This window comes from Amblyomma mixtum, chromosome 2, assembly GCF_055824585.1.
Source record: "Amblyomma mixtum isolate Tamu chromosome 2, ASM5582458v1, whole genome shotgun sequence".
In the NCBI taxonomy this organism is placed as follows: domain Eukaryota; kingdom Metazoa; phylum Arthropoda; class Arachnida; order Ixodida; family Ixodidae; genus Amblyomma; species Amblyomma mixtum.
The window spans coordinates 111,910,331-111,938,280 of record NC_143013.1 but is presented as its reverse complement, the minus strand read 5'-3'; the positions used below and the strand labels follow the sequence as shown (position 1 = coordinate 111,938,280).

At 45.6% G+C, this 27,950-nt stretch overlaps 1 protein-coding gene across 1 annotated transcript; it reads left to right on the top strand.

Annotated features, from left to right (window-relative positions):
- The first annotated feature begins 390 nt into the window (after positions 1 to 390).
- LOC149360588 (uncharacterized) lies at positions 391 to 25,913 on the top strand. Its single transcript, XM_089569334.1, has 5 exons — positions 391 to 510; positions 11,110 to 11,249; positions 11,893 to 11,960; positions 20,564 to 20,650; positions 25,777 to 25,913. Exons 1-5 carry the CDS (start codon positions 391 to 393, stop codon positions 25,911 to 25,913), a joined length of 552 nt encoding a protein of 183 aa, XP_089425460.1.
- Positions 25,914 to 27,950: the final 2,037 nt, after the last annotated feature.

Sequence of the window (27,950 nt, the reverse complement as noted above, 5' to 3'; positions counted from 1 at the left end):
TACCGATGGGCTATGGGGTTGAAGGGGACGTGGAAAGTTACCTATTTAATCTCTCTGCAATGTACATAGGATACCTTCTAAAGGGCAAAAAAAATTGAATGTCGCAGCTGATGCGTACCCTCTTCTGATAAACGTCGCTACGGTATTTATCTGTTTTATTTATTTATGTATTAATTTTACTTGCGGTCTTCCCGACGAGGAGACACATTCAAATCAAGCTGTCATTTTTTGGTACTGACATGCCTCGGTGACGAAGGGATGGAAAATGAGAGTAGCGAATAGAGAATAATATGTTCTTGTTTCACTTACACTAAGCGCCGCGACGTTCTTTTATGAACCCAGAGGCGGCCTTGTGGTTATTTGCTGAGTGGGTCCTCTTCAGCGACGGCAATGGGAGAGCTACAGGCATTCGCTTTGATCATGGTTAGTCTGGCTGGCGTAACTATCGGGAAGCTAGGACCACCGGGCGGTCTCCTGAATTTGCCTCGTGAGCCAGTGGACTGCGTTAAGGTATCATCTCTGACTAATTGTCAGAATTTCTAATTCTTATTTTTCACTCCAGCTGCATATTCAGATTAAACGTGAATGCATGGTACGCACATCTAACTTTTGTAGCACACACCACCTTCCACAACCATGTTAAACGCCGGCTGTTGCTGCTGGAACTAAGATTAAATTGCAACTTTTGTCTTCCTTTTATGCGAGATGCGACTTTCTCCTAGCTTTCCGCATCTTGTTGAAAGCATGTCATTACTCTGTGTGGCCTGCACGCCCTGTTTAAACAAAATTGTGTGGATGACCTTGTGTTTTACATCACATTTAGTACTCTAAATCTATAGTAGTGAAAGTAGTGCATCGACGACTTAATTCACGGTCAGAAACATTTATTCTGGCTCTGTACACAGCGAAGAGGAAGCCAGTGAACACAAGAAATAATATTTACATTATCACATTTACCACAAGTTACGTGCGCTGGAGGAGTTGCTTTGCCTGTAGGCTTCTCGAAAGCGCATGTATTTTGGCGCGGTGTAGCCAAAATTTGTTGGGCCACAGCGCCGAATGTAACCTTGCTATCTAAATTCTAAAAACTGATATTGGTATTATTTACGGCGGGCCACACGCCTCTCAGTAATTACAGAGCGTAACGGTGATAGTTAAGAAGTTAACAATTGAACAAGCAATATGCATAGCCGGCATCGACAGCGACCGGCAGGAGGAAGTCGGAATGCGCTCTGGGTAATGCGCCATTTTGAAGCAATAACAAGCAAACAAGAAAAGCAGCGCGTGCGACTGGCCGGTGTGCTTACCTGCTTGCCATAGTTTATTGGGTCTTTTTCAAAAACACAATTATGTGTGGCCTTGTTAGCTATCACTTAACCCAATTTGAAACCCTCTTGACAATTAAATAGATCGTTGATAAACATTAAGAATAAACGAATTTTAATTTCATTAAAATAATAATCTCCTCAGGGAGGATACCAGACATACTAACAATCAGCTTACGATCGGATAAGTAACTGCGAACGAGATTTAAAGTGTTCCCTTGTTTAACGTAATACGAAAGTTGGTTACACGCGTCAAACGCTGTATGAAAACCAAGGAATACCCATCCAGTTCTTCTAAAGCAAGACATACCAAACCCTCAGCTACTTTCGTGGATTTCTAGTTTTGGTTTATCAGTGCCGAAAATTAAAGCGAAATTAGTATTTTCCACCTCTAAATTCGAACTGTTTCGAGTGCAAAAAACAAACGGTTTTCAAAAGGAATCCGACATCCTGCGGTGATCACTTCCTTTACTGAAGAAAGGAAGTAATGAAATGGACGATAGTTAGACAACAGAGACTAACCTTTATTAAATAAGGGAATATTTTTTTTCTATTCAATTCTTAGAAGAAGGCACCAGTTTGGAAAACAAAAATTTATCGAATATGTTAGGACGCCTGCACTAACATTGACAGTTATTTCAATGTGACCACCATGTACGATATCAGGACCTACACCCGCAGTTTGAGGTTCGTGATCACGCTTTCTATTCCGTGTGATGCTATGGGATATTACAAAAGGAAGCAGGGTTTTAACCTAGTTAAACCGAGTAGACATCCGGCACCTTTCCTTGAGAGGTGCAAAAGCACGGGATCTTGAACTGGCCAAGGTTACCCCCAAAGTCCTTTCCCATTGGTTAGACCTGTCGTGACGCTCTTCCAAACTGACCCGAGCTTGCCAGAGTTACTGCGAGGCTTCACGGAGGAATTTTGGTTTCAACCATGTTAAGTAGCACTTTTGCACTAAGATGATTGTTAGCAATGACGGCGCAAATCAGGAGGTGCTCAAGATGAGGTTGCTGTAAAGGCGACAAAAATGGCCTGAATGCGTTCGGGATGATGTGGCTACAGAGCAGGTAGTTCCATAATGGGGTATATTGGAAATAGGAATACTTGAAATCTTCTTGAGGAAAGAATTAAAGCCTTGCTTGTTCCCGTTATAGGCTTGGAGAGAATTTCATTTTCGTAGTCTTTTGTTCTGAAAGTTTAAACACCGGGTTCATCGTCTTACATTACCAGCTACAGCGATTTCTCATTCCAATGATGAATAACTTTTATTTTTTGATAAAATATATTTATTTCGTAGGCTGTTAAATAAGACCGGTGTAAGCCAAGAATTCTGTGGGGCAGAGTATTTCTTGCGGCATGAAACAAGCGTTATGGAAGACGATAAGAAGTTTGTAACAATACTACATAAATCATTGTAATCCACCTGAGCGTCATTTAAAGAATTTGCACTTGACCAGTATGTATCTGATATTGACTTAATGAGTTTCATGGGACCAAGAAAACACTTTTAATTAATGAACTCTAAGTAATGCATGGACAGTTATGAAAGCCAAGTGCTTAGTAGTATCAGTATGGAGAATAAAAGCTAAAGGAGAAGAGACAAGATTATTAAAACATGATCGATAAGCAGTCCTGAACCATTAGCAGCGCCGCGGTGGTGGGGTGAATTAAAAGTTCCAGCCTATATTCTTGGTAGTAGTCAACATATTGGCTTTGCAGTGTTTGATGTAGGGTCTGTAAATTCATATTGCTGCGGGTCGACTCAGAGAAGATGAGGCAGACGAAGAGAGAGGGCGCTTGGCGCGTGCTCGGGCTCCGAATCCTGTGCAGTGGCCTGTGTTTTGGCATCCGGTGCGCCCTGTGCTTGTGTTGTGTTCAGCGTGAGTGCACGAGTGTGTTCTGCGTGGTATGAACGCCACCTGCCACGTAACAATATTAATGTGAATCAAGCGAAATTTTGATCAGTAGTAGGAATGTCGTAAATAATGATTGTTCACAGAGCGCAGAAAATGGGAAGTGTGGGGATCGATTAATGAAGCCGATTTCAATATTTTTGGTTTGACTATTGTTAGCAGATTGCCTAACTGCAGTCCATACTCCCTCACAGTCAAGGGCATTCATATCAAATCTATCCTGTTTTTATAGTTCATTCCTTGCATAATGGAGGTGGCTGATCCACCATATTGAGATGAAGCACGTCGACGATATTCTGGACTGCGTGAACAGGAGCAGTAAAGATTTTCATCTGCATCACCACGCCAGGTTGCGGAGGTACAAATAATGTAGAATGGCTATATACCGTATGTACTCGAATCTAGGCCGGCCACCATTCTAAGCCGACACAGAAAGTTGACGGTGAAGTAAAAAAAAAACATTCCCCTAAAGTAAGCCGGCCGAAAAAAATTATTAAGAGAGAGTAGGGACAACGCGCAGTTTCCACGAGCCTGCTCACTCTTACGTGGCCTCGCCATTGCTGACCTTCTTATCACTGTCCTTTTGTTACAGCGCTTAATCTTCTGTGCAATCTGTGTCATCAAGCTTTTTGGTGTGTCATGCCGGGCTGCAGTGATCCAGCGATATTCGGGCAAATCCTTCTGTAGCTATGGGGCGGAAACCACGAGAGCGAGGTGCGAGGCTTCTACTGGTGCGCTCTTATCAGTTATCGCACAGCCACGAAGGAAAGAGACAGGTGTTACGCTTGCGGCGCGCGCTCGTAGCATCCCCTGCATGGCCACGGTATGCTGTCCCCGAGAACAGGTACAACTGCTAGCCACAAGCGCTTGATGCGGCCTGTTTGGAGTTAGCTCGAGCGTTTCACTGGTCCCATTGAATGTATCGCTGTCTTGCCAGCTTCTCTCGCTTTGGCCTCAGGCACTTCTGTGGCCACTGGAAGTACCGCTCACCACCACGATTTCATGAACTCTACCAGTTCTTATTCAACTTCGAGATTTTGACCTTTATTCGGGGCCGTGAAAGTAGTCTTCCTCGTTGCGGCGGAAGCAAAAAGTTCACGCTTCCCTCTTCTTTCCCCCCACTCCAACGCCACCGCAACGGCGAACATTCTTTCCGTCCACGCCGAAGTCCCGTCCTGCCTGCAGGTTTGGAGACTGCTCTGCAGCGAATGCAACTTTTTGCTTGAAGACGGCACTATAATGATACCGTCAACTTGGTGCCATAGTGTCGGTGAAAAACATGAAAAATTTGCATTGCCGCGGAACGTGTCCCCGCTGCCACACGAGGAGAAAATGAGGTCGAAAGGGCAGTTAATGATCGTGTGTACATAATCGGCTACGGATAGTAACGACTAGAGCGCCGTCTCCTGCTGGTGTTTCATATGGCCGCCACTTGCGTGCTCTTTTTATGCGAAGCATATTACTAGAGCTACACTACAGCCCGTCGAGCGCGGCGGTGGAGCTATCATTGACCTTCATTTGACCTTGATTGCATTACATTTGATTAGATTGGATTAGATTAGATTGCATTGGATTGGATTGGACTGGATTGGACTGGACTGGATTGGATTGGAATGAATTGGATTGGATTGGATTGGATTGGATGGGATGGGATTGGATTGGATTGGATTGCATTGGATTGGATTGGAGTGGATTGGATTGGATTGCAGTGGATTGAATTGGAATGGATTGCATTGGATTCGATGAGATTGGATTGGTTTGCATTGGATTGCATTGGATTGGAGTGGATTGAATTGGATTGGAGTGGATTGAATTGGATTGGAATGGACTGCATTGGATTGGATTGGATGGGATTGGACTGGAGTGGAGTGGAATGAATTGGATTGGATTGGAATTGATTTGATGGCATTGGATTGGTTTGGAGTGGAGTGCAGTGGAATGAATTGGATTGGTTTAGATTCGATTGGATTGGATTGCATTGGATTGGATTTGAGTGGATTGAATTTGATTGGAATGGATTGGATTGGATTGGATTGGTTTGGATAGCATTGGATTGGATTGCATTGGATTGATTTGGATTGCATTGTATAACCGATGCATCACTACAAGTCTAACCACAAGCACCAGCTACACTACGAGTTGTACCATGGCGTACGTACGGATATTGCTTTTGCAATTACCGGGCTTAACCACGCTAAGCCAAAGATTTTTTGTTCATTTTTATGTCCCGGTGGCGTATTTTATGAAACCGACTAAATCCTCGAATCCAAGCCAACCTAAATGTTCCATATCTCGTGTTTAAAGAAAAGCCTATAGGCCTAGATTCAAATGCACATAGTACTTGTTCATAACAGCGACTCAAAGTCTTAAAATTTCTTCCGGCAACTCTATTAAAATGCATTGCAGAATGATAAGAGTTTCAAAGAGAGAGCTAATTTTATTAGCAGAATTGTTATTCATAATGAGCGATGAAGTTGTAGAGCAACCTAACCAAAAGCACTCAAGCCAGCTTCACTCAAAATACGATAAACACATCGGCTAGGGACTGCCTTCGTATTATCATACATTTCTCACTCCAGAGAAGTTTACACTCCTCTCCTTTCATTAGTTTTAATGTTTTTCCGAACAACTGCTTGTTTCCAAGAGTTTGGGGGTCATTAACACAGTAAGGCTCGCTATTTGTACTGCCGAAGCCGATGTCTGCTATCTGCAGTTTAACTTTATGCGCCTTAGGAAAGAATTCATTTTTAAGGGTTCGGGAATAAAGTTGTGCTATCGGAATTTTTGAATCCTGTTTACATGAAACACGATGGAAAACACAAACATCAGCGACAGAGACAAGACACTCAATTTTAGAAGAAATGGGCAAAATAATTACCATGCAGTCTTCGCCTAGAGTGACGGGAACCCCCTTGATTCCGGCGCTGCTGTTGGGTAAATGCTGTTCCAAGTCAGCCACTCGTTCTTCCAAGGCCTCATAAAACCAGCTACAGTTTCGTTTGCTATTTTGTATTGCTCATTACAGTTTTATACATCCTCAACTGAATTATTCAAAAAGCTAAGCCTATCCTCCAGGTCATCGACGCCCTTCTTTAATGTACTGATAAAGAAATCAGACTGGGCATTCACCTCAGATAGAGCACCGTTTGTTACTTTCTCAATAACACTGCCCGAACCACATTTAAAGTCATATTCAAAAAGGTCAACCCATTTTGCCGCTTCCACAACAGTTGGCTCCGTAAAACGAGAAGAAGCTGCAGTGACGGCCGGAAAAAAGAAGGAAAGCAATACTGAGGGAAGCTGCGTGCTGAAACCTGTAAAGCCAAGATGTTGTAGAGTTAGCGGTTTTGCAACCGCCACACTGCTCCCGCCAAGTGAAATCGTCCGCATGAGGCGACACCTATGCAGCTGGTCTTCCGGCCCCAGCGCATGAACAATCTTAGAAGATTAATTGCTACAAGCGAGAGATGACAGGCCCAGCTGTTTGCCGATGTGGGCTCAGACAGAAGTGTCAGACATTTCATGCGGTAGGTCCGTCAGCTCCGGCTGCTCCGTAGAGTCAGGATTATGTTACAGTACTGGTGTCATCGCTGCCTTACTGCTGCCGTCAGCTTATCTTGGAAAACCTTTAAAGAGAACGAGAACATGATATTTTTGGCCCTATATCATGGTACCCTTGGCATATAGCAGGAAGCAAGCGGAAGTAATTGCTGCTATAAAGTGGTCCGGATCCATAGATCGCGTGCGCGATTTGCAGCCTAAATACCGAAGTAGAGCATGATAACGCTCGAACGCCCAGTCGCCGCCGTCGAACAAAGCTACAGGCGCAAGACTCTTCCTTTCATGTCAAGAAAAGTTCCTCTTTGTCGTGATACGCTGTAAAGTGAGCAAAATGAATTAGGTTCTGATGAAATGAAAGGTTTGCTGACGGTTTCGCTTCTCGGTGGATACCTCAGCGGTGCCGTCGCGGAAGGGAGATTGGTGGGAATGAAAGAAGAGGGAAAGTTGTGTCGTAGTGGAGGGCCCTGGAACAATTTAGGCTACCTCGACATCTTTAACGAGCAGAGACATCGCACATCACGCAGGCGTCTTTGCGTTTCGCCTCCATCGAAAAGCGTCTAGAGGGGCCGGGTTTGGACTCGGGTACTCCGGCTCAGCAGCCGAGCGTCCCGTTACTAAGCCACTGCAGCGGCTTGAACTGAACCATCAACTCGCTTCACCCGAGCGCCGCGCGGAGGAATAAGGACGCGCGGTGTTGAAAAGGCGAAGGACAAAGCGGAGAAGGACAAGTGCCCCAACTTCCGGCTCCCCGGCTGCTTCTCAAAAAGTGACGCCATGACCTCCACCTAATTGCTCTTCTCCTATGGGAAGGTCTGTGCATGGTCGGAACCGTTTCGTCTCAGGTCACCTACCGCCGCTTCGGAGCAAAATTTGGGACAGCATCAATAAACTCCCGTAAATGTATGGGTCCTCGACCGGCCTTCGGAGGATCTTTCTGTGGTTCTCATATATTCAGCGGCGGGCCCGGGCAGTCTTCTCCTCGCACCGTGCCGAGTTCATGAATGTACTTCTAATCTGAGGACACTACCTCAGGTTTGCATTCATGCGAAGAGGACTTCAAAAGGAGTTAACGTTAGTGGCAGCTCATGTTTGTAGCCTAACATTGGAATTCAACTTCTTCAAGGGTTGTCTCGTTGGGCAGCTGGGAGCGTAGCCTTTCCGTTGCGGGCATTACGCAACGTTTCTTCCATGGCTGACCATGAATAATGGTCACGTGCATATGGAACAGTTTTGAAGGCGAGTGGGTAAAATGGCATGGCTTCAAGAACGAAAACTCTACTTCGCGACGTAAGTTGCAAAAGCGGATTCATGTCTGAAACCTTACCCTTGAGAAAATAAAGAAATAAAATAAATATTACAGCAACTAGTATTGGAACCCGCTGCGGCGCGGACCGATCAGCTTAGCTGGCCACTGCATGCGAGCATAATGCTATCGCCGCCGCCAACCATAACTCATACTAAACTACAACACACTGTCGTCCTCTGCATTGCACATCGTCGTCTTCTTCAACTTCCATGTGCGGCGCGAACCGATAACATTCGCTTAACCTGGATCACAGCTTAACGTTAGTCTGATATCGCCGCCAGACGTGCCGATCTCTAGCAAAGCAAAGCCTTGAGCCCATAAAGCTAAATAAATTCTTTTCCACCTCCACTCGGTTTAACTACGCTAAAGCGCTACCAGTTTTTCCTGGTGATTCCATCCTTCCCTGTACTTTCCAAGATCTACAGCGATTTCCGCTCTTTAACAATAGCCTGTGTCGTTTTGGCGCACTTTGCCGAGAATGCTACCCTTCTTAGTTCCGCAATAAAGTATATTGAATAACAAACGTTAGAGATCACTGCGACAACCGCATTGGAGAAATGCGTAAGCATGACGTTACACCTTATTACAACACACCTTATTACAACACACCTTATACACCACAGCAAGACGTCAGAGCAAGACGTCGACTTAAGACTTCCACGCTTTTCACATCTATTGAGACTTGTTAACAAAAGTCGATGCCCTTAAACCAGAAGTCGATCACTTATCGATCACTTATCAATATCTTATCGATAGGGTATCGATAACAAAATTCGTTGTCTTACTAAATCAAGACCCATCAATGGCCCATCTGAGTTTTCAAACTTCGCGCCACGCTTCGTTTTCAAATTTGGTGTCACGCGTTGGCTCCGCCCATACTTCCGGCCACGCGGTGCCAAAGTTCCGGCGTTTTCAAATTCGGCGCCGCTTTTGCTCACACCCTGCGCACTTTTGGGACATTTTTTGCTCTAATTAACTAATTAACCCACCTGAACCTCCGATATCCCGTAAAAGATTTTTTGATGTTCTATCAGATGGCATCATTCTTATCGCATAAACCCATTCGTTCGAACATAATTGTGCGAACAAGCTCGGCCCAATTCTTGGACATTTCTGGCTCTAATTAATTAACTAATCAACCCACGTCAACCCCCCCCCCCCCCCAATTTCTCCTGCCAAACGTTTTGATGCTCTCTCCCATGGTACCAATATTCTTTTTCGTTTAAACACATTCATTTGGACGTGATTGTGCGGACAGGATCAGCCCAGTTTTTTTACATTTTTGGCTCTAATTAATTAACTAACTTACCCGTCTTAACGCCTCCCTATTTCCCGTACGTTCATTTTTTGAGGCTCTATCTGATGGTACCATTATGTTTCGCTTAAGCCCATTCGTTCGGAAGTAATCGTACGGACAAGCTCGGTCCACGTTTTTTACATTTCTGGCTCTTATTAAATAATTGATTAATCCACTTCGATCCCTCTTTTTCACGTACGAGATTTTTTGATGCTCTATTTGGTGGTTCCGCTTTTTTTCGTTTAAATCCATCCTTTCGGATGTAATCGTGCAGACAAGCTCGTGATGACATGAAACCGGATACATAGCCATCCAATGCTCCGCGCATTAAAACAGCTTTCACTTTCCCTGCTTCACTGTCCACGAGATACGCACGGAACATGCTGTTTAATTTAGCTCTCCCGGATGCGTCACTTTCACATAGTGATAGTGGCGGCCAATACATTTGCCTCTGTTGTAGAAATGGTGATCTTCTGAACTCATTACTGTCATTCCTATCAAAATTCACAACGCAGCTGTTTGTTCATAGCATATCCTTTAACCATCTGAAAAGGTCACCGCGGTCTGGAAGAAGTTGAAGTAGCGAGCGTTAGCTGTTTGGTTTCCTAGAATAGATATGGAAGAGATTAAAGGGAGTTACACGCCTGGAAATGAGAATTTGTACGTTTATTTCCCATGTGATAAACACGCCCACAAACATTTCACTTTTACCTATTGCAGCCAGCTATTGCACAGATCACTGATTAACATCTTCAAAGGCACCTTCATCAAATTCTTCACTTGATTGGTTAGGAGTACTGTCTTCTTCCATAACCCTTCCATCGTCATATAGTTCTACCTCTATCCAGCACTGACATCGCACAGTTCACGCGCCTCTACAATTTCGCGTCCAAAGAAATTCGACCGCCGCGGCCGGGATCGAATCCGCGTCTGACCCGAAAGACGCTGGTTCGATCCCGGCCGCGGCGGTCGAATTTCTATGGAGGCGAAATTCTAGAGGCCCGTGTACTGTGGGATGTCAGCGCACGTTAAAGAACCTCAGGTGGTCGAAATTTTCGGAGCCCTTCACTACGGCGTCTTTCATAGCCTGAGTCGCTTTGGGATGTTAAACCCCATAAACCAAACCATCTATCCACCATATTGGACCATGACGTCATCACCGGCACGCAGGAGGTGGTTGTTTCTACAATGCTATTGTGGTTGGCGCTATACAAGTCTCAAAGCGAGATGTGCAGTTTTCTATTTGCTTCCACAGATGGCGCTGTGATCTCAGGGCGGTAGCAGACCTCACTGCGATCTCAAACGGGTAGCAGACCCCAGAAAATCTCGAAACATGATGAGTAGTTGTTGCTACAGATGGCGCTGTGATCTCGGGTTGGTAGCCGACCCTACGAAATCTCGAAACGTGATCAGTAAAAGTTAACGCTCTTAAAAATCAATTTAACCGTACCTGCCGTGTCCCACACTGCGCTCTACAGCAGGTGTCGGCTGGCAGACCTGCTGTGAAGCCGACTAGTAATCTTCTGTCTTAGCTGAATTTAAACGTTTATATAGGATGGTTCTTTCTAATCTCATAGTATGTTCATTGTGTGCTTAAAACATGCGGCAGGCAGCAACAGCTTTTTCAGCAACAAGCTTCAGTGGACAATGATGCCCAACACGTAGCATGTTGAAATAGCGGGAATATGTTGTGCATTGCAGGTATGGCGTATTTTTGACTACGTGGTTGCCATATCGGATTCAGACAACGACACCATCCTCGAGTGCCTCGCAGCTAAAAGGACGTTTATTGACCCGGACTCAAAGACGGTGAACTACACCTTCCTGTTGCCGACATCAGGGTAATAATTGTTGCCTTGAATTGGAAGCCAGTAAATTTTGCCCTAGTGGTGTAATAGGCCCCGAAATTCCCTGGACATGGTAGTTTGACACAACGAAAGTGCTACTGCAAATGAATATTTCGCACATTGACTAGGCAAAGCGCTTTAAGTGACACCTTGTTGTTGATGATAAAAAGGTAATTGCTAGGGACAGCAACTAGAACGAGGACAAAAGTACAGTAAGGGCTTACCTTTTATGAGTAAGAATAAGTAGACACTGCTATGCACAAATAAGCATTCTCAACAGACATAGAAATTGAGAGCTCAATGCGGTGGTTTAGCATTAGCAGGTTACTGCCATATATAGAAAACTTTAACTTAACTTTGAACTTTTGAAAATTTAACTTTGAAGCAAAAGGCTCCGGAATGTGATAACGGTACGTTAAACCCAATGCTCTTTTTTCGTGATATGACGCATGTGACAACAGGAGATAATATAAATACGTTTTATTTTCTTGTAACAAACGCAGAGACCTTTTATTTACCTACAGACCATTCCACCTTTTTTTAATATTGCATACGTAGCATGCTCCTGCATTTTTCTGAATGTTCGTCGAAAACGCCAGTTTTCCTGCGCAAAAAAACTTGGGTCATGTTTGTGCAGGAAACAGATTTCCATCCATGTCAAGGCTGAAGATGAACCTGGCACGATGATGCTTACATCTGAAGTTGGTGAGTGCTGCATTCTTTTTGCTGCGCGATGTACTTGAATCAGCGCTGATTTATGACCGAGAAGAAAGAAAAACCTTAGCACTGTTTTCTCACCCGCACCATCGAGGTTACTTTCACTCCTGGGTTATAGCCTACCCTCGGGACTTCTGCTGAGCAGAGGCATGCAGCAGCCATGCTCCATCTATGCCAAGAAATCTCGTTCTCTGAAATCTTCTACGTTTGAATTTCTTAGAAACATCAGTTCCTGCCTCTATTAGCCGACCATCGATGATTCTGATGGTCGAATTTCTAGTCGTGCCTTTATCAATGTCCTCCTTGCGCTTTACGCTGTGACACCAATCGCTAGAGCCGTACTGCAATCTATAGCTACTGTTTTCTCTCTCCTAAAACTTCACAAATCATTTTTCGATCCATAGATAGCTGCGCTGTCCCTAATATTATTTGAAAATATTGTCGCGTATTGGTGACGGCAGTCCGGCGTGCAGGAAGAGAGATAGAAATGGCTTTCAAACGAAACTATTTATTAGGCTGACTTGCACCCACATAGACCGCCTGAAGTTATTTAACGTGCACTGAATGACTCGGCGATGTTGTAGCAACATGCGTGCTCGGCGATCGTCGAACAGAATGCCCGCCGCTATCGGCCGTGCTCTATTTAAAGATTTAAAGCTGATATCGTAGTTTCCAGATTCGGCGTGCAAAGTTACTAGAACACTTTGGAAGAACGTAGAATCGGCTCCGCCTCGATGCGATCAATCGAGATAAATATGGTAGCATCTTGCACTACAAAGTGATAAGGCGGCGTGCCGGCAGCTTGGAGGAATCAGCAAAGAAAACAATACAAAGGTTCGTGGAAATAATCGGTAACCTTTTGAGCTGGCCGCCTTACTATAAAGAAAACATTGGCGCAGCGTTTCCATGCATATATTTTCTATTCACCTAATTATAGGACATAAAGGAGTTCATGCTGATCGTAATCATGGCGCTGTCACGGCGCAACCGTCCAATCCGGCGGCAGACATCTGCGTGATGGGTAGCTTCAGGCAACGCTGTACACGTAGACGCGGCTGGGTGGTATGGAAGAACTGTTTCGATGGGAACACATGGATGCCGGTCGTAAAGCGGGAAAAACGAAGAGAAACCGTGGGTGATTAGGAAAGAGAGTTGAAGGCGTAAGTAACACAGGGGAGAACGAGGTCCCAGTTCTGGCGACTGGCATTGATGTTCTATCGGCGAGCTACAGCACGTCACATTGAAACGAGCCAAGCGACATGCCTGCTGATAATAAAGGTAACGCATTGGCTGTCTCGATCCCAGATGCAGCCTGCAGATGGCGTTGCAACACAGTTTTCTGTTGCTCCGGTTTCTGCCGTGTGAGGTATACCACTTTTGTCCCCGATAGTACATGGCCACTATGTCAAACAGAGTGCGATTAAATCGTTACTTTCAGCCAGTTTAAGACGGAAGGCGGTAAAAGTCTGATTAATTATATTGCACTCGTTACCAGAGCTCTAACGACGTCAGACAAGAACACGCGTCACTTGCCACCGGGTAGTTGACGAAAATTGCTGCGTCGAAGAATGAAGCGCTGCAAATGCAGGACGCCACATCTGAAGCTGTAGCAGCCTGGAACGCGGCGGTGTCAGCACACCTTGACAGGTGATCAACGCCAACAATGACCCAACGTTTGTCAGCATCGGTGTACGAAAAACGGGCGTATAAATCGATTTCAATGCGCTCTAACACGGGAAGCTGAGACGGTCGAGGCTGCAACTCGCCTGTGGCTTGATGAGGTACTTACTGACGGCGTTGGCAGGCCAGACACGAGCGGGCTTACATGAGGATAAAGTTACCGCTACAGTAATATCTTAACTCGACGCGAGTGTACGTCTTGAATGCTCCTGCGTGACCGCTTCGCGTGTCAGCGTGAAAAGAGGTGTAGATATGGGGACGTAGGTATCGTGGAAAGTCGAGAAATCACTTCCGTCTATCAGCGTTATAATAACGCCGATAAAAGATTGCCGCAAATGCCTAGATGCGAAGCTTGGCGGCGTAATATAGCGGCTAAGCGCGTTCGTAATTGATAGCGCGCAATAAGTGCTAACCTCGAAGCTAGGGTTTGAGATAGTGGGTCGACAAATCTATGTCAGATCTTCTCTTTTTTCGCGTATGCCCGCATTATCGCGCAAACGGCAGGCATGCAGATTAACAGTTCGTAGCAATGCTCGCTGCATTCTTGAACCCTGTCTCATCGTTTGGCTTGTTTTTAAGGGATTTAACGACCCGAAACGACTCGACCTATGAGGGGCGCCTCATCGTTCAGCGGACTTCTACGTACACATAGTTTGAGAAAATAGCACGCGAGTTCTTGCACTTACCGGAGGTATTTACCCCAGTGGGGGACAAGGGGCCTTAAACATCAATCACCAGTGGACACAACAGCTTGGCTGAAAGTAGCATAATAATAAACTCGAACGCTGACAATTATGTCTTTGACGAACTTCATAGGATGGGCGTCTTAGAGCGTCTACAGTGACGTTTAGCCGCCGCTCCCGTGTGGCCCGGTGCCATGTCGCATCTCATGGCAGCACGGAAATCCGCTTTCAACAGATGACGTCACTGCGCTTTTTTAATGGCAGCGCTTAAATATATTTCGTGCTCTGGTCTATAGCAAAACGAAGTACGTGGCGTTGCTTGAAAGTAGGATGAAAGCGAAGGGCGGGTGAGGAGGAAAAGGCAGAGGAGAGGCTTGCGTTCAAAGGCAAAAAGGCGGAAGTGCAAGGTGGGAAGTAGAGAAGGAGAGTAAGGTGATGGAAACAAGAAGGGTGCAGCTCAATTTGCACCGGCTAATTCGTAGTGACTCCCTACGCGCGTAAACAGGTAGCCGCATGTTTAAAAGACGCACCGCAAGCTCCGGCGCATAAGAGAGACTCGTTAAAAAAAGTTTATCTGACGTTCACAAGGAGCCCCAGGAGACACGACGGGAAACATATCGAGCACTAGACAGGACGCATATCGCAACTGCCACCATAACAAAAACACACTTGTAGAACCGAAAATGGACCACTGTATTCCTAATGTAGAGAGATGACAGAAACATGAAAATTATATACAGTGGGATCGGAGATATAATGAACTGAAAATACATCCATATCTACAATGATGGCATGCATAACAACGTGTCTTTTAACTTAAAGACATATTTACAGTGATGCATTGTACTATCATTGTGATGCGTATATTCTGCACATTTATGTTGGCACATGCTTCGACTATGAGAACGGGGTACAGTGAGTTGAGACTATCCCTACTTCGCGCCAAACAATTTGCCAGGTTAAACAAACCACTTCGGCTGAAAAAGAAACCGACATGACAATCCAATGCGAACAAGAAAGGCCACGACCAATTTCGGAGAAATTCTTCTTCCCCAAGGAAAAAAGAGCCCATCGGTAAGGAAGTACAGAAGCTCTCCACGATGGTTCTCTATGATTGGAAATAACGCAAGCGAACGGTGACCTGAGGCAACAGCCGCACAGCGGTTGCGCCAGAGCACGAAAGCTCCCGCGAGTACGTAGAGTCGGGCAAAGCCGCCATGACGGCAACGGCTGTTTCCTATAAGCCGGTTAACTCCAAGGCCTCGAAAGCCCACATGCACCGCTCTCCCAAAAACATAGGTGACCACACATTTCTTTACTGTGTGTCGGTTTCACTCCTGTAGCGGGCAGTTAGGGCAGACCGCACAACACCTCATCGCTGCAGCCTCTCCCTCGTAGGTAAAACCCCCCCACTCCAGGTGCTACATGAAATCATGCAGGCGCCCAGGACGAAACGACGCTGTCCCCAGCAACCAAGAAATGGATTCCGCCTGTCGCCTCCAACATTCGTCTGCTGCACAGACTATGAATGTCCAGGTGTTTCTTCAGTGCCTACTGGTTACTTCAGTGGGACGGTTGAATGCAGCATTTTGTTTTATGGTCGGTGATGTCTAGAATTTTTATTAAAGACAACAGGTATAGGAACTGACGGCTAGCTGGCGGTGATAGGGAGGCCGATAAGTGACACCCCACCATGTTTCTCCGAAAAAGTTAAGCCCCAGGTTTCCTTGCAGCGTATACAAATCAACTCCAAGCGATCCGTTAACGAGCTTACCGGCTTCAGAGACAAAGTCTGAACTGCATTCGGCAGCGCAAAGCGCTTGTAGTCAGCTGTCGTGTACGATTCAGCAGACAAGAGAATGGAAAAAAATTCCCGTCTTTACGATGACTGGCGCGTGAACATCAAAAGCCTTGACGCAGAGAGATGCACCTGCGACGAGGAAGGCTGCGAAGTGGCCTCTTGGCGTGGTGTACCGCTAGCTGCCGCCAGGCATGGGTAGGTTTCAAGAAATTGGTTTTAAAACGCCTTAGAGCCTGGAGAAGTATTCTTGCCACAGAGAGTTTCCCCAAAGCTCAACAGGTTAGATGGAGACAACTGCAAACCAATGCTCTCCCAAACATGGTAAGAATGCACCACATCGACCCAGACGAATTCAAACCCGACTGTCCAAAATGTTGCGAGAGCCACTATGAAACAAATCTTTCAGGACTGCCCCGCAGACCCACCGGCCTGAGAACAGCAGATGCATGTAGGTTGGCTAAAGTGGGAGACGCTGCTGCGCAGCTCTCAAACGGAAGTACAAGTTCAGGCCAGGTCGCCTTCAGCACCGACTGAGGGCCCCCTGGTGGCGTCGAAAGAACCCATCACTCCCAGTACCGATATTAAAGTTTTATCAATGACTGACTGCCGACATATTGCCGTGCTGAAGAGGAATAAAACAAAATGAACACTCTCTTTTAATTCCTGATTTGCTGACAATACGAAAGAAAAATAAAAGAGACGGAATTTCTTGTTTTTATCATTATTACTGCATTATTGTCTTATGAAAATTAGTTTAAAAGGCGAAGGCAGCAATTTATACCATAATTCGTGCTGATTGAGGTGTATATAATGTACTTCCCCGCTGCAGCAGTGCTGATGCATTGAGTAATGTTTGCGTTCACCGGAAACAACAGACGGTACGTTGGCCAACTACAAGAGGGTGCAAGCACGAAGGTGTTATGTTGCACCCGACCCGACAAGGCAGGTATTCCAAATTCATGCTACTGAACTTTTGTTAGCACGTGAAGAAATCCTGTGCCCCTTCACGGCTGCCTTGTGGGAGCAACTTGTAGCGTACAAGTTCGCCAAGGTCATTGAGCCCATTTTCTGAAATTCCTGCGGGGACCACGGACGTTAGGTATCCATCATGAAGGCACCGGCTGAATGAGCATGCTTGTGCATAGCTTCATTTTTTCTGCAACCGCCAAACTGCAAGGCCAGTTCCTCCAAACTTATCCGTCTACTGAGGCGCTTGGCATGACTCCGCTCGTCTCCTTTATGAAAATATAAAGAGCAAGAAAACAGGGGAAGTTTTTACTGCTAAATAATACACAGCTCAAATACACAACTAAATGACCCAGAGATTTAGACGACACAAGCGCAGCGTCGTGGTAAAGCGGTGTTTTCTGAGAATTTTGCATTTTGTTAATGTCAGCTGCAAAGCACAACCCAAATTCCCTATGGGCTACCTGTGCAGCCACAGCGTAAATACCCTGGCTAGCGAAAGAAGATTATAAGTGTAGGGTTTACGCTATTTCGCAACACTCGAATGCAATGGTTAGCATCCCGTTGCAACGAGCGGAAACGCTACATATCCATAACCTAGAAGTGCATAAAGTCGGCCCACGAACCTGCTTTTTTAGTATGTTTTCAGTATGTCTTTAGCGCTCGTTCCGACACAAGAGTCATTCTCCGGTAGTATTCCAAGTAGAAGTCGATCACACTATGTGCAGCGTTCGATGCCCATACCACTTGGGGAAAAGCCGACCGGAAGAGGTAATAGGGCAGATTCAGGCTAACAGCAAACAGCAATGTCAGCAACTGCATTCATAGTAATCTTTTGTAGCTAGAGAGCTCCGCCTACTTCCTAATAGCTAAGCAGTAGGTTTCAAGCTGTGAGAAGCAGCTGTTCTCAAAGTGCAATCTTTCTGAACAGATTTTTCAAGCGTAGTTAGGTGAAATATGCTAATGCTTTTAAATTCAGAAAGTGAGTAAACACAAAGTTTAACTGGAAATTTTTTACGGACAAGATATTTAGACAGGTCGCCTTTATACAAAGGATTGAACATTCGTTTCGTTAAAAATGGTTTAACTATTTCTGAATTTCTGTATCATATTTCATGCTCCCTTGTTAACATTACTTCACGTCTATAAATACTGTGGTTAAAATGTTGAGCTCCACAGGCAACCGTTCCAGTCGGAATCTGCTACCGGGTCCCCAACAGTAACCCGTGATTCGCGTGAACAATGTGAACATTGTGTTTTGTTTGTCTGCCTCTCTTTTTTGTTAGCGCACTTTGCGTGCAATAATTCATTTCTATTGTAACCTCTCTCGAGTGCAACTTTGCACGAGTGGCATTGTTCTATTAATCACTTTGTGTGTACTCGTACGAGCGACTGCGAAATCATTTGTATCGTCTCTTTGCTGCATAAACTTTGCTTTGTTTGGGTCCATGTATAATTCGCATCTCTTGCTCGCAACCGTCGAAAGCTGGGCAACAAGCGACCTACCTCCTTGTCACTTGGTAGCTGGTCTCCGCTGAGCTTGCCACGCTGAGCCGAGGGCATCTCCTTTGTGTCGGAGACCGTTACACCCCCCCCCCCCCCCACACACACACACACGCACACTCTAACGGTGTCTGGGAACGCACGCTAAAGTGGGTGATGTGGTGACGTCAGGTCAAAAGGATTCTCCGCTAAATTATCGTCGCATCTCCTTGACCAGCGTGCCTTGTTAAGCCATGGAACATGCCATCTTTTCCCATATCAAACTTTCTACCTTCGAACAGCTTCCTTTATCCGGCTCACCACGGGTTTCGTAGAGGGCTCTCCTGCGAAACCCAACTGGCGATCTTCAATCACGATGTGCTTGCTGTCCTGGCCGTAATCTACCGACCGATGCATTATTTTTAGATATCGCGAAAGCATTTGACAAGGTACCTCACCCGCGCCTAAAATTAAAACTCGCCCTTTTAAATTTACACCCTAATATCCCGGAATGGGTTAAAGAATTTCTAACTAACCGCTTTCAGTTCGTTTCTGTTATCAACCACCGCTCAAGCGCTCTCGCTGTTAAATCTGGTGTCCCTCAGGGATATGTGCTCAGCCCGCTTTTGTTTATATTATATGATATACATTAATGATCTAGCTTCACAGGTGTCATCTATAATTCGCATCTTTGCCGATGACTGCGTAAGCAATCGCACTGTTACTAACGTTTCCGATCAAATGGCCCTTGAAATTGACCTTAACAGCGTCCATAAATGGTGTGACCTCTGGTTAATGTTGCTAAATGCTAACAATTGAAAACTCGACTCCTTTCATCGTCAGCAGTTCTTTCTTATTTTTTCCTATGCAGTTACTAACTCATTTATAGACAGCGTTTAAACGTTTAGGTATCTTGGTGTCACATTCTGGAGCGATCTCTCTTGGCGGACCCGCATCACCGCATTCATATCATCTGCTAACAGAAGTCTAGGATTCATGAAACGTCATCCTCGTCATGCGCCGCCACAAGTGAAGTACACAAGTCCTATCTGGAACTCACACCATGTGTACCTAACAAATGCACTCGAATCAGTTCAAAACCGCGCCATTCGTTTCGTTCACTCTGCATATTGATATACAAGCAGCGTTTCAGCTCTGAAAACGCATTCCGGTCTTGAAAGCATCGCAACCCGTTGCCGTATTGCAAGCCTCTGTTTGCTACGTAAGTTTTTTCATAGCTCTCTAAATCATCCACCCTATATTACTCATCCGAACCGCATATCTCACCGCACTGCTCGCCCGTTTCAGACTGCCTGGCCTGTGTCCCGTACTGCAACTTTCTCAAGCTCGTTTTTTTTTGCGAACTGTTGTGGACTGGAATGTCCTTGCCACCGATACTGCTGCCATCACATTCCCATCTGTATTTACACAGACTGCATGCACTTATATTTCAAGAGAACGACTTGTACTTGTTGATGCATATATTTACCCACCCCTGATGCAACAAAAGGTGAATAAAGTGAATTGAAGTGAAGTGAATTTGTGCTCTACCAATACTGTGATACATATGACTCCCAAACAGTTCTGTTTATCCGATGCAGTGCTTGAGGGCCAGAACAAATTTTTAGCGGGAGCGTCGATGGTTGCGCAGTTATCAATACTGGCGGTGCCTCTGTGGAACTATAATACACAATTTTTGTAATTCGCTGGAGAAATGCTGCAAATTGCGTGCGATTCTTCTCTCAACACTACCTAAGAATATTCTGTCGACCGACGCCTTGAAAACATAGCCTTCTGTAAAAAAGACGAGTGGAAAGTGATCCACCTTTGGAAAGTCGCAGCGTGACGTTGGTTCCGGACTTTGCTTCTGTAAAAAAAAAAAACAGTTCAACTTCTCATAAAGTTTCTCTGTGAACATGATGAATAGAAACCGCTCGGATGGTAATATCTAAACTGTGTGGCACTTTGGAATCTTTCAGATCCCACTCCGAGGGAGGTTATTTACTACTACACTGACTATCAGAACTGCGTTGTGGCGAACCTGGAGTTGCAAGAGGAGAAATATCGTAAGATGTGCTTATTGTTCAAAAAATCACCTTCCAGAAAAATGCGACCAAGAACGTTTATTTCACCAGTTATCCAGAGGAAATGATAAAGAAACCTCAAGTTCCATCTTTAAAGCCGACCAAATTACATACAGTCTTCACGCTATTATCCATGCGTACTTACCCTGTTGATACAGCTGAAATTATGAGTAAAGGTTGATGCGTGAAACGATAATGACGGGAGATCATACAATATCACGCGATAAACCTGCGTTATCACTACTGGCTGTACATTTCGTTTTAAAATTTTCGCTTTTAAAAGGATTGTTTCCTCATTGCGTCCAGACCGCATTGGCGTCTGGCGTGTGAAGAGGTCTCACGGCGGGCTTGGCGAGAGGGCGCTACTAGGAAGCCTTCAGGAGACTGCAGTTATGCGGACGGGCGGGTGGACGCTCTTTAGGGTGGAGGCTTACGACACACAGACAACGGCATTTTCGCGTTCTGACGGCAACAGCGAACGCAACAGTAACTCGAGACGTCACCCTGAGCTTAGACTTCAGTGTATAAATATAAGGTTGCCACCACATTATACATTTGTAGTTGTTTTCGACGCTTGCTGTACGCAGCTAAAAAGAAACAGTGCTAGTTTCCTCTTTATTGTTTAATTTACAACGAAATATAGCCTCAGATACAAGAATTTGGGAACAAATATTGGCACACATGAAGGCGTTCGTCATTAATGCATTTGACCTGTCCGGCTGGTTTGGAGGCATAATAATGAGCACCTAGATATTTTTATGTGCTACTTTGCGCTCTCCCAAAAAGTAAACATTTTAAGTGAGTTTCATACGCATTTGTGGTGGCATTTCTCTATTGGTATTTGAGGAGCCTTAGCTTTTGCACATCACGTTTCGCGATTCGTGAGGTCCCCTACCATCCTGAAATCACAGAGGATTCTGGTGTGGCTAGTTGGCTCATGCTTGATAAACAGATTCACAACAGCGCTACAGAACGAGGACAGAAGGAACACGAAAAGCACAGGACGGGCGCTGACTACCAACTGTGTATTGCGTGAAAAAACCAGCACAGACTTATACTATTTCCTGGACCACGTGATACAATGTCAGCCACGGGACACAGCGAAAGAACGCCTCACACGTTTGGCGAGTCATAACACAGCTCGACAGAACTCATGAAAAGTGCATGCACTATCAAACTATAGCATTACCAAACTAATGATAAAAGGACTAACAGATACAAAGATGTGCATGACCCAGCTACAGCCTATGACAACTACAGCTCAGATAGGCAAGAAAATGAGTACTTCAAAGCAAAGCGGAATTTTTGGGCTACATAAAAACATTTAAGAGAGCGAGAAGGCGCAAAAGCATGAGAAACGCATGAGAAAATGGCGATGAAAAAAAGGGGCATGAACAATTTCCGTGGCGGAGCCAGGAAATTGCAGGACTACAAGAGGCTCGCAGCCCAAAGCACAGAGCTTCTGTGGCAGCGAGCACGCCTCAGCCTCCCTGCTCGGCGCAAAGAGAAGATCGTCCAACGAAATGAAGTCACCGTTATCGGATATTCCAGACTTCCAGAGGACATCAGGAATTATCTACAGAAAGGGCCTAAGTACTCCTATCAACCTACTGCTACTCCAACCCCAGGTGGTCGAAATTTCCGGAGCCCTCCACTACGGCGTCTCTCATAGCCTTAGTTGCTTTGGGACGTTAAACCCCATAAACCAAACCAAACCTACTGCTACTCCTTCCCGGTTGTTGGCAATGGTTAGGGAGGTGGCAGACTGAACGCACACCCAGGACAAGAAACGGCTCATCGGAGTCGGTGTGGAATGCGTCATCAAAAACGTGAGTCATGGCTGTAAAAGTCACGAAATTTATGGAAGAAAACAACCTAAATTGGATGCAGTCAGACAAAGAAGGCAGATTTGTTGTAATGCCGAGTAGTGTTTTTAATGAGAAGGCACTGGCTGCCATAGCAAAGAATTTTAAGACCGTAAAGTCTCGAGTGGCAAGGAAGAAATCAGCTGCGATCCGTCTTTTAAAAGAATTATTTCATTTGGAAACAGTAGCGAAAAAAGTGGAAAACGCAAAAAGTGGATGCCTTGAAATGTTCTTCTCGGGCAAGACTCACAAGCCTGATTGTCCGCTACGAACTATAGTTTCGGAAAAAGGCACCTGGCAGGAACACCTTGGACATTTTCTTCGCGAGAGCTTGAACCGTTTGACTGGAGCTGACCCGTTTCAAGTACGCTGCTCTTTGGAAGTTGTCGAGGACCTGCGCCAAGGATTGCAAGATGCTGCTACGGCCTTTTCAATTGACGCAGACGACCTTTTTTACTCCATTCCCCATGAAGGACTTTTCACAGCTGTTATCCAAAGGGTAGACGAGATCAGAGCCGTCAGCTTTCAGAATGCAACCGGAATAGGTCAAGACAGGTTCATCACCCTACTTCAGTTTTACCTGCAATCCACAGTAGTGTCGTACAAAGACCAGCTCCTGATACAAAAATCGGGAATCTGTATTGGTTCGTCCGTTGCCCCGGTGCTCTCGGATATTTTCTTGTCCACCATGGACAGGGCAGTTCAAGAATGTTTACATGACAAGCACATCGTCAAGATCTATCGTTACGTGGACGATTTCCTCATCGTGTTAGACAGTGCAGCGGCTATTGACATGCCTCAAGCCGCCAAGGACATCGTCGGAGTGTTGAAGGACTCTTCTGGTCGAATGAACTTCACGTGGGAAATGCCAAAAGAGAACAGGATCCAGTTTTTAGATCTGTTGCTGGCTTTTAGTGGTGAGCGAGTGTGTTGGTCGTACAACGTTAGATCGAAGGAAGGCTTACTCCCCTTCGACAGTGCGCATTCCAAACTTGTCAAGCGGGCAGTCGCAACTAGCGCACTTCATGCGTCACTAACAAAACGTTGCGAGCACATGGCTGAATACAGCTTTGATAACCAGATTGAGCGCCTTCTTTTAGCTGGCTACTCACCTTTAATCATAGCAGGCCTGTGCGAAGCCTTACTCCAGAAAATGAAGCTAGGAGAAGGAGGGAGGGAGCCCAGGGAAAGGAAACGTGTTGCCGTAATTCCTTATATCCGTAAGCTATCGCACAATGTTAAAAAGGTTGCAGCCAGGTACGATGAGAACGTTGTGTTTTCTGCCCCATGTAAGTTGGCAAGAGTGTGTCCGATGGTAAACCGGAAGAAGCGGGCGACCTGCACCGTAAAACATTCCCGTCAGTACACCGAATTTCGATCCGCAGTTGTCTACCAGATTCCCCTCACTTGCGGTAAAGTATACATCGGCCAGACTGGATGCTGCTTCAATGACAGAGCAAGCGAACACTTCCTCAACGTAAAAAACAAGTCTGGGAGCCACATGGCACTACACTGTAATCAACCCCGTCGCGATTGTCGACCTATGTTTTTAGACACCAAGTTTCTGGCGACCGCAAGGAGTAGAATAGAAAGGGAGGTTATTGAAGGTTTTTTGATTGAAAAGGCTGGGGACGCGTGCATCAGCAGCTCTTCTGTCTGTTTAGAGGAGAAAGAAAGGTCCTTTCTGGAACGGACGCGATTCTTCCGTTTTAACTGCTAGACACCCTGACAAACGTTTGTCCCCGCACCTCACCTTATTGTGTTTTATTTTGCGTTGTTTTGTTTGTTGACCTTATGCGGAACTTTGCTTCTCTGTCTTTTAAAGACTTTTAGTGGTTTTACCGTCTTAATTGCTTGGCCGGTGGTGGTTCATGTTTTTTCTTTTTTCTTTTAGTTTCTCTTTTTAACGATTGTTACTTTTACCGTGTTATTTGTTGGTGTCGGTTTCTTGTTTTCGCTTTTAGTCTGCTGACTGTGCCTATTGCCTACCAACTTTTATTTTTCATGCCCGTTTTTTTCATCGCCATTTTTTCTCATGCTTTTCTCATGCTTTTACGCCTTCTCGCTCTATTAAATGTTTTTATGTAGCCCAAAAATTCCGCTTTGCTTTGAAGTACTCATTTTCTTGCCTATCTGAGCTGTAGTTGTCATAGGCTGTAGCTGGGTCATGCACATCTTTGTATCTGTTAGTCCTTTTATCATTAGTTTGGTAATGCTATAGTTTGATAGTGCATGCACTTTTCATGAGTTCTGTCGAGCTGTGTTATGACTCGCCAAACGTGTGAGGCGTTCCTTCGCTGTGTCCCGTGGCTGACAGTGTATCACGTGGTCCAGGAAATAGTATAAATCTCTGCTGGTTTTTTCACGCAATAAACAGTTGGTAGTCAGCGCCCGTCCTTGAGACTTGTAGCGCCTTCTACAATACCATTGTAAAAACAACTACCTGCCGCGTGCAATATGTACAAGTGAAATGTTTCTGAGTGCGTTTATCATATGGGGAAATAAGCGTACAAATTCGCATTTACATTGGTGTACCTACCTTTAATCTCATTCATATCAATTCTAGTAAACCAAACAGCTTACACTCGTTACTTCAACGTCTTGCAGACAGTCGCGGTAGTTTTTTTGTCAAATATGCGTACATAAAATAATGTTTTCTGTCACGTACTGTTTATGGCGTGAAACTATGCTCGCAGGGTTACGAAAATGGGAACACAAAAACACAGATCTATGCACGCATGATTCATTAACGCTTCCACGCAGTTTCATCCAGCCGTCGAATTGAAGAACCAGTGTATTTGTATTCATTCTCCTTCAAATGAGAGCCCATGTTGCTCTCACAAACATAACATTGAGGAGGCGGCATTGAAAAAATTGGGCTTAAACAGAACTAAGTGTACTGACACATTGATCAGAAGTAAGGGTGAAATATTCATATACAAAAAATGAATAAAAAAATACGCATCAGAAACGTTTTGCTAATAACACATCTGAGGAAGCACGACGCAATACGTTTAGCTACTGCCCGTTTAGTATGAAAACACAACTTTACGGGGTAAAACCCAAGCAAGAATCGTATGGCGTGCCTGACTTTCAGGATGCAGAGTTAAGTAAATATTGCCGCAACTGTGTTTCTAACCCGCGGCGGCGCTAACGAATCAGCTTTTTCAGCCAGTGCAGGAGAGAAATTTGCTATCACCGCGATAAAACCCTATGTGATAAAACCCTACCTCTTTTTTGCAGTGTGCACTCTATGGGCTCGACTGGAAGTGAAGGACAACGTGCCGCAAGACTGCATCGACCACTTTGTCGACACTTGTGGTGTCATTGTTCCAACCCACAGCCGGGATCTGTGCCCCGACGGTGAAGGCGACTATTAGCTGCAAAGCGTTTATTCATATATTTTTCCTGGGAGTTTGGAAGTTTCAAAGCCTGTTTGTATTTCGGGGGTTATAGTGCTGTTCATTTTGATACGGAAGCAATAAATTAATACGCTAATCAATACGTTCGTCACCTCTTTTAGTGTGAAAACATTTGTAGCAGCACTCTTAGGATGCACGGATGTGTGCCGCGTGTGTGCAGCCTCTGAGTAGCAAGCACAACTGGCTCACTGGTCAGTGGACACCTCAGTCGCGCTTTGAGGTGCGTAGCGGTGGTGTTCACCTGCATAAACCGTAATTTCGCACAAAATTTCATGTCCAGCTTTGCTCAACCGCCAGCAGTTGTTTTCCTTAAACTTTCATAAATTAATTCAAACAATAAGGAGAGAAATGCAGAGCACATCCGAGATATTCACCTATTCTACTAAACGATAATTCCCGCACATGCCTCCAGGAGATTCATTGAGATCTTCATCAGCAAATGCGGACTGTGTACCCAGAAAATGCTCGTTTAACATGCTTTTTTAAAGTGGCATGAGGTTACCTTCCAGAAGTGTTCATGGGGGTGCACTCTCTCGAGATCAGGGGAGAACAAGGGGGTCGTGTTATATCTGTCGCTACTTTACACCACGGTGAAAAAGAAGGGATTTCTTCCTTCCCCTATTTATATTCTCACCCGAAAATAAAGTGGTAGAAAAGAAAAGAAACTCAAAACGGGGCTTACAAACTGATGTTTGTTTGAGCGCGCAACAAAATATACATTGTTAAGAGTGGACAACGAGACCTGGCGCCGGCGGCAGAAGCATAGACGACGACGGACGGGGGTTGTTGCTCTCCAAATCACCGAACCTCCGAACCGATCGAAGGACGCTGTCTCCCACGGGCCTGGGAGAAATTACTGTCAAACGAGTGTCGTCGTTAGGCAACGATGTGGCGAGAACTTGGCACAGCAGCAACAACGCTGGAAGCAGAGATGCACATGAAGCACGGCGGAAGCAGCGGTATACGTTGGCCGAGTCGGCCTTCGGCTCACCGAACGGGATGATGGTACGCAAGGTCACGCTGAGCGAGGCTGCTAATTGAAAGACGCTGTGTCGAAGGGGTCTCGTGCTTCGGCCATCCGGCGGGGGAGTTCGAGAAGGTTAAACCACCTGCGAGGAGACTGCGGGATTCTGCTTTCCCACGGAGGCAACGCACAGAACACTTGCGGCAGTGGTCAAGGTGACGCATCTGTGTTTGATGACTGTCTTCCCCTTCTCATCCCCCAAGCTGTGACAGAGCGAGAGAGCTTCAGCACCGCCCCGTGCCGGGGGTGGTACCGCCAGCGTCATCAATGGCCCATCCGATTGGACAGCGTTATTCGACCTAAGTTCCCTAGTCAGGGATTTGGGGAACGCGAACCGTATTTAACGGGATGTTGTTGTGTGATCGGAGCATAGCATTGCATTCGCATTCGATTCGATTCTCATCTGTAAATATGTAGAATAAACCCTTCTGTACAGTTTCCTCGATAACGCAGTCCGACATCGTCATTCGGAGCCGGTACCGGCGAGGCTAAACGAGTTAGTCTTCTCCAGGAACCCTCCGTCTCCGACACTGGTTCCAGCGGTGGGATAGAAGCCCCATCTTTAACACTGGTTCCAGCGGTGGGCCTGTGGCCCCGGTCCCAACACTGGTTGGCAGCAGCTGGGATGAACCGTGCGACATCTTACTTTCTCCACGGGTGAGCGTTTTGGCTTTTGCTATGGGATTCGCCAGGCTTTAAGATTCAGAGAATAATCTTGACTGGGAATCAGGGCTTTGTCGTTTGAGAGGGGTTATTCTCAAGGCATTGTTGGGTTAGCAGAGCCAGAGCGGAGAAAGCGTTGTCATGGACCTAATGAGGTTGTACAAGTCGGACTTGCTGTTGATATGCGAGGAACTGTCGGTTGAAGTGCCTAGCAAATTAACCAAACTTGAATTGGGCGAATTCATTCTTAAACAAGTCAAGCACAACGATCAGTTGCTGGTAGATACGTGGAATTTGGTACAAGGGGA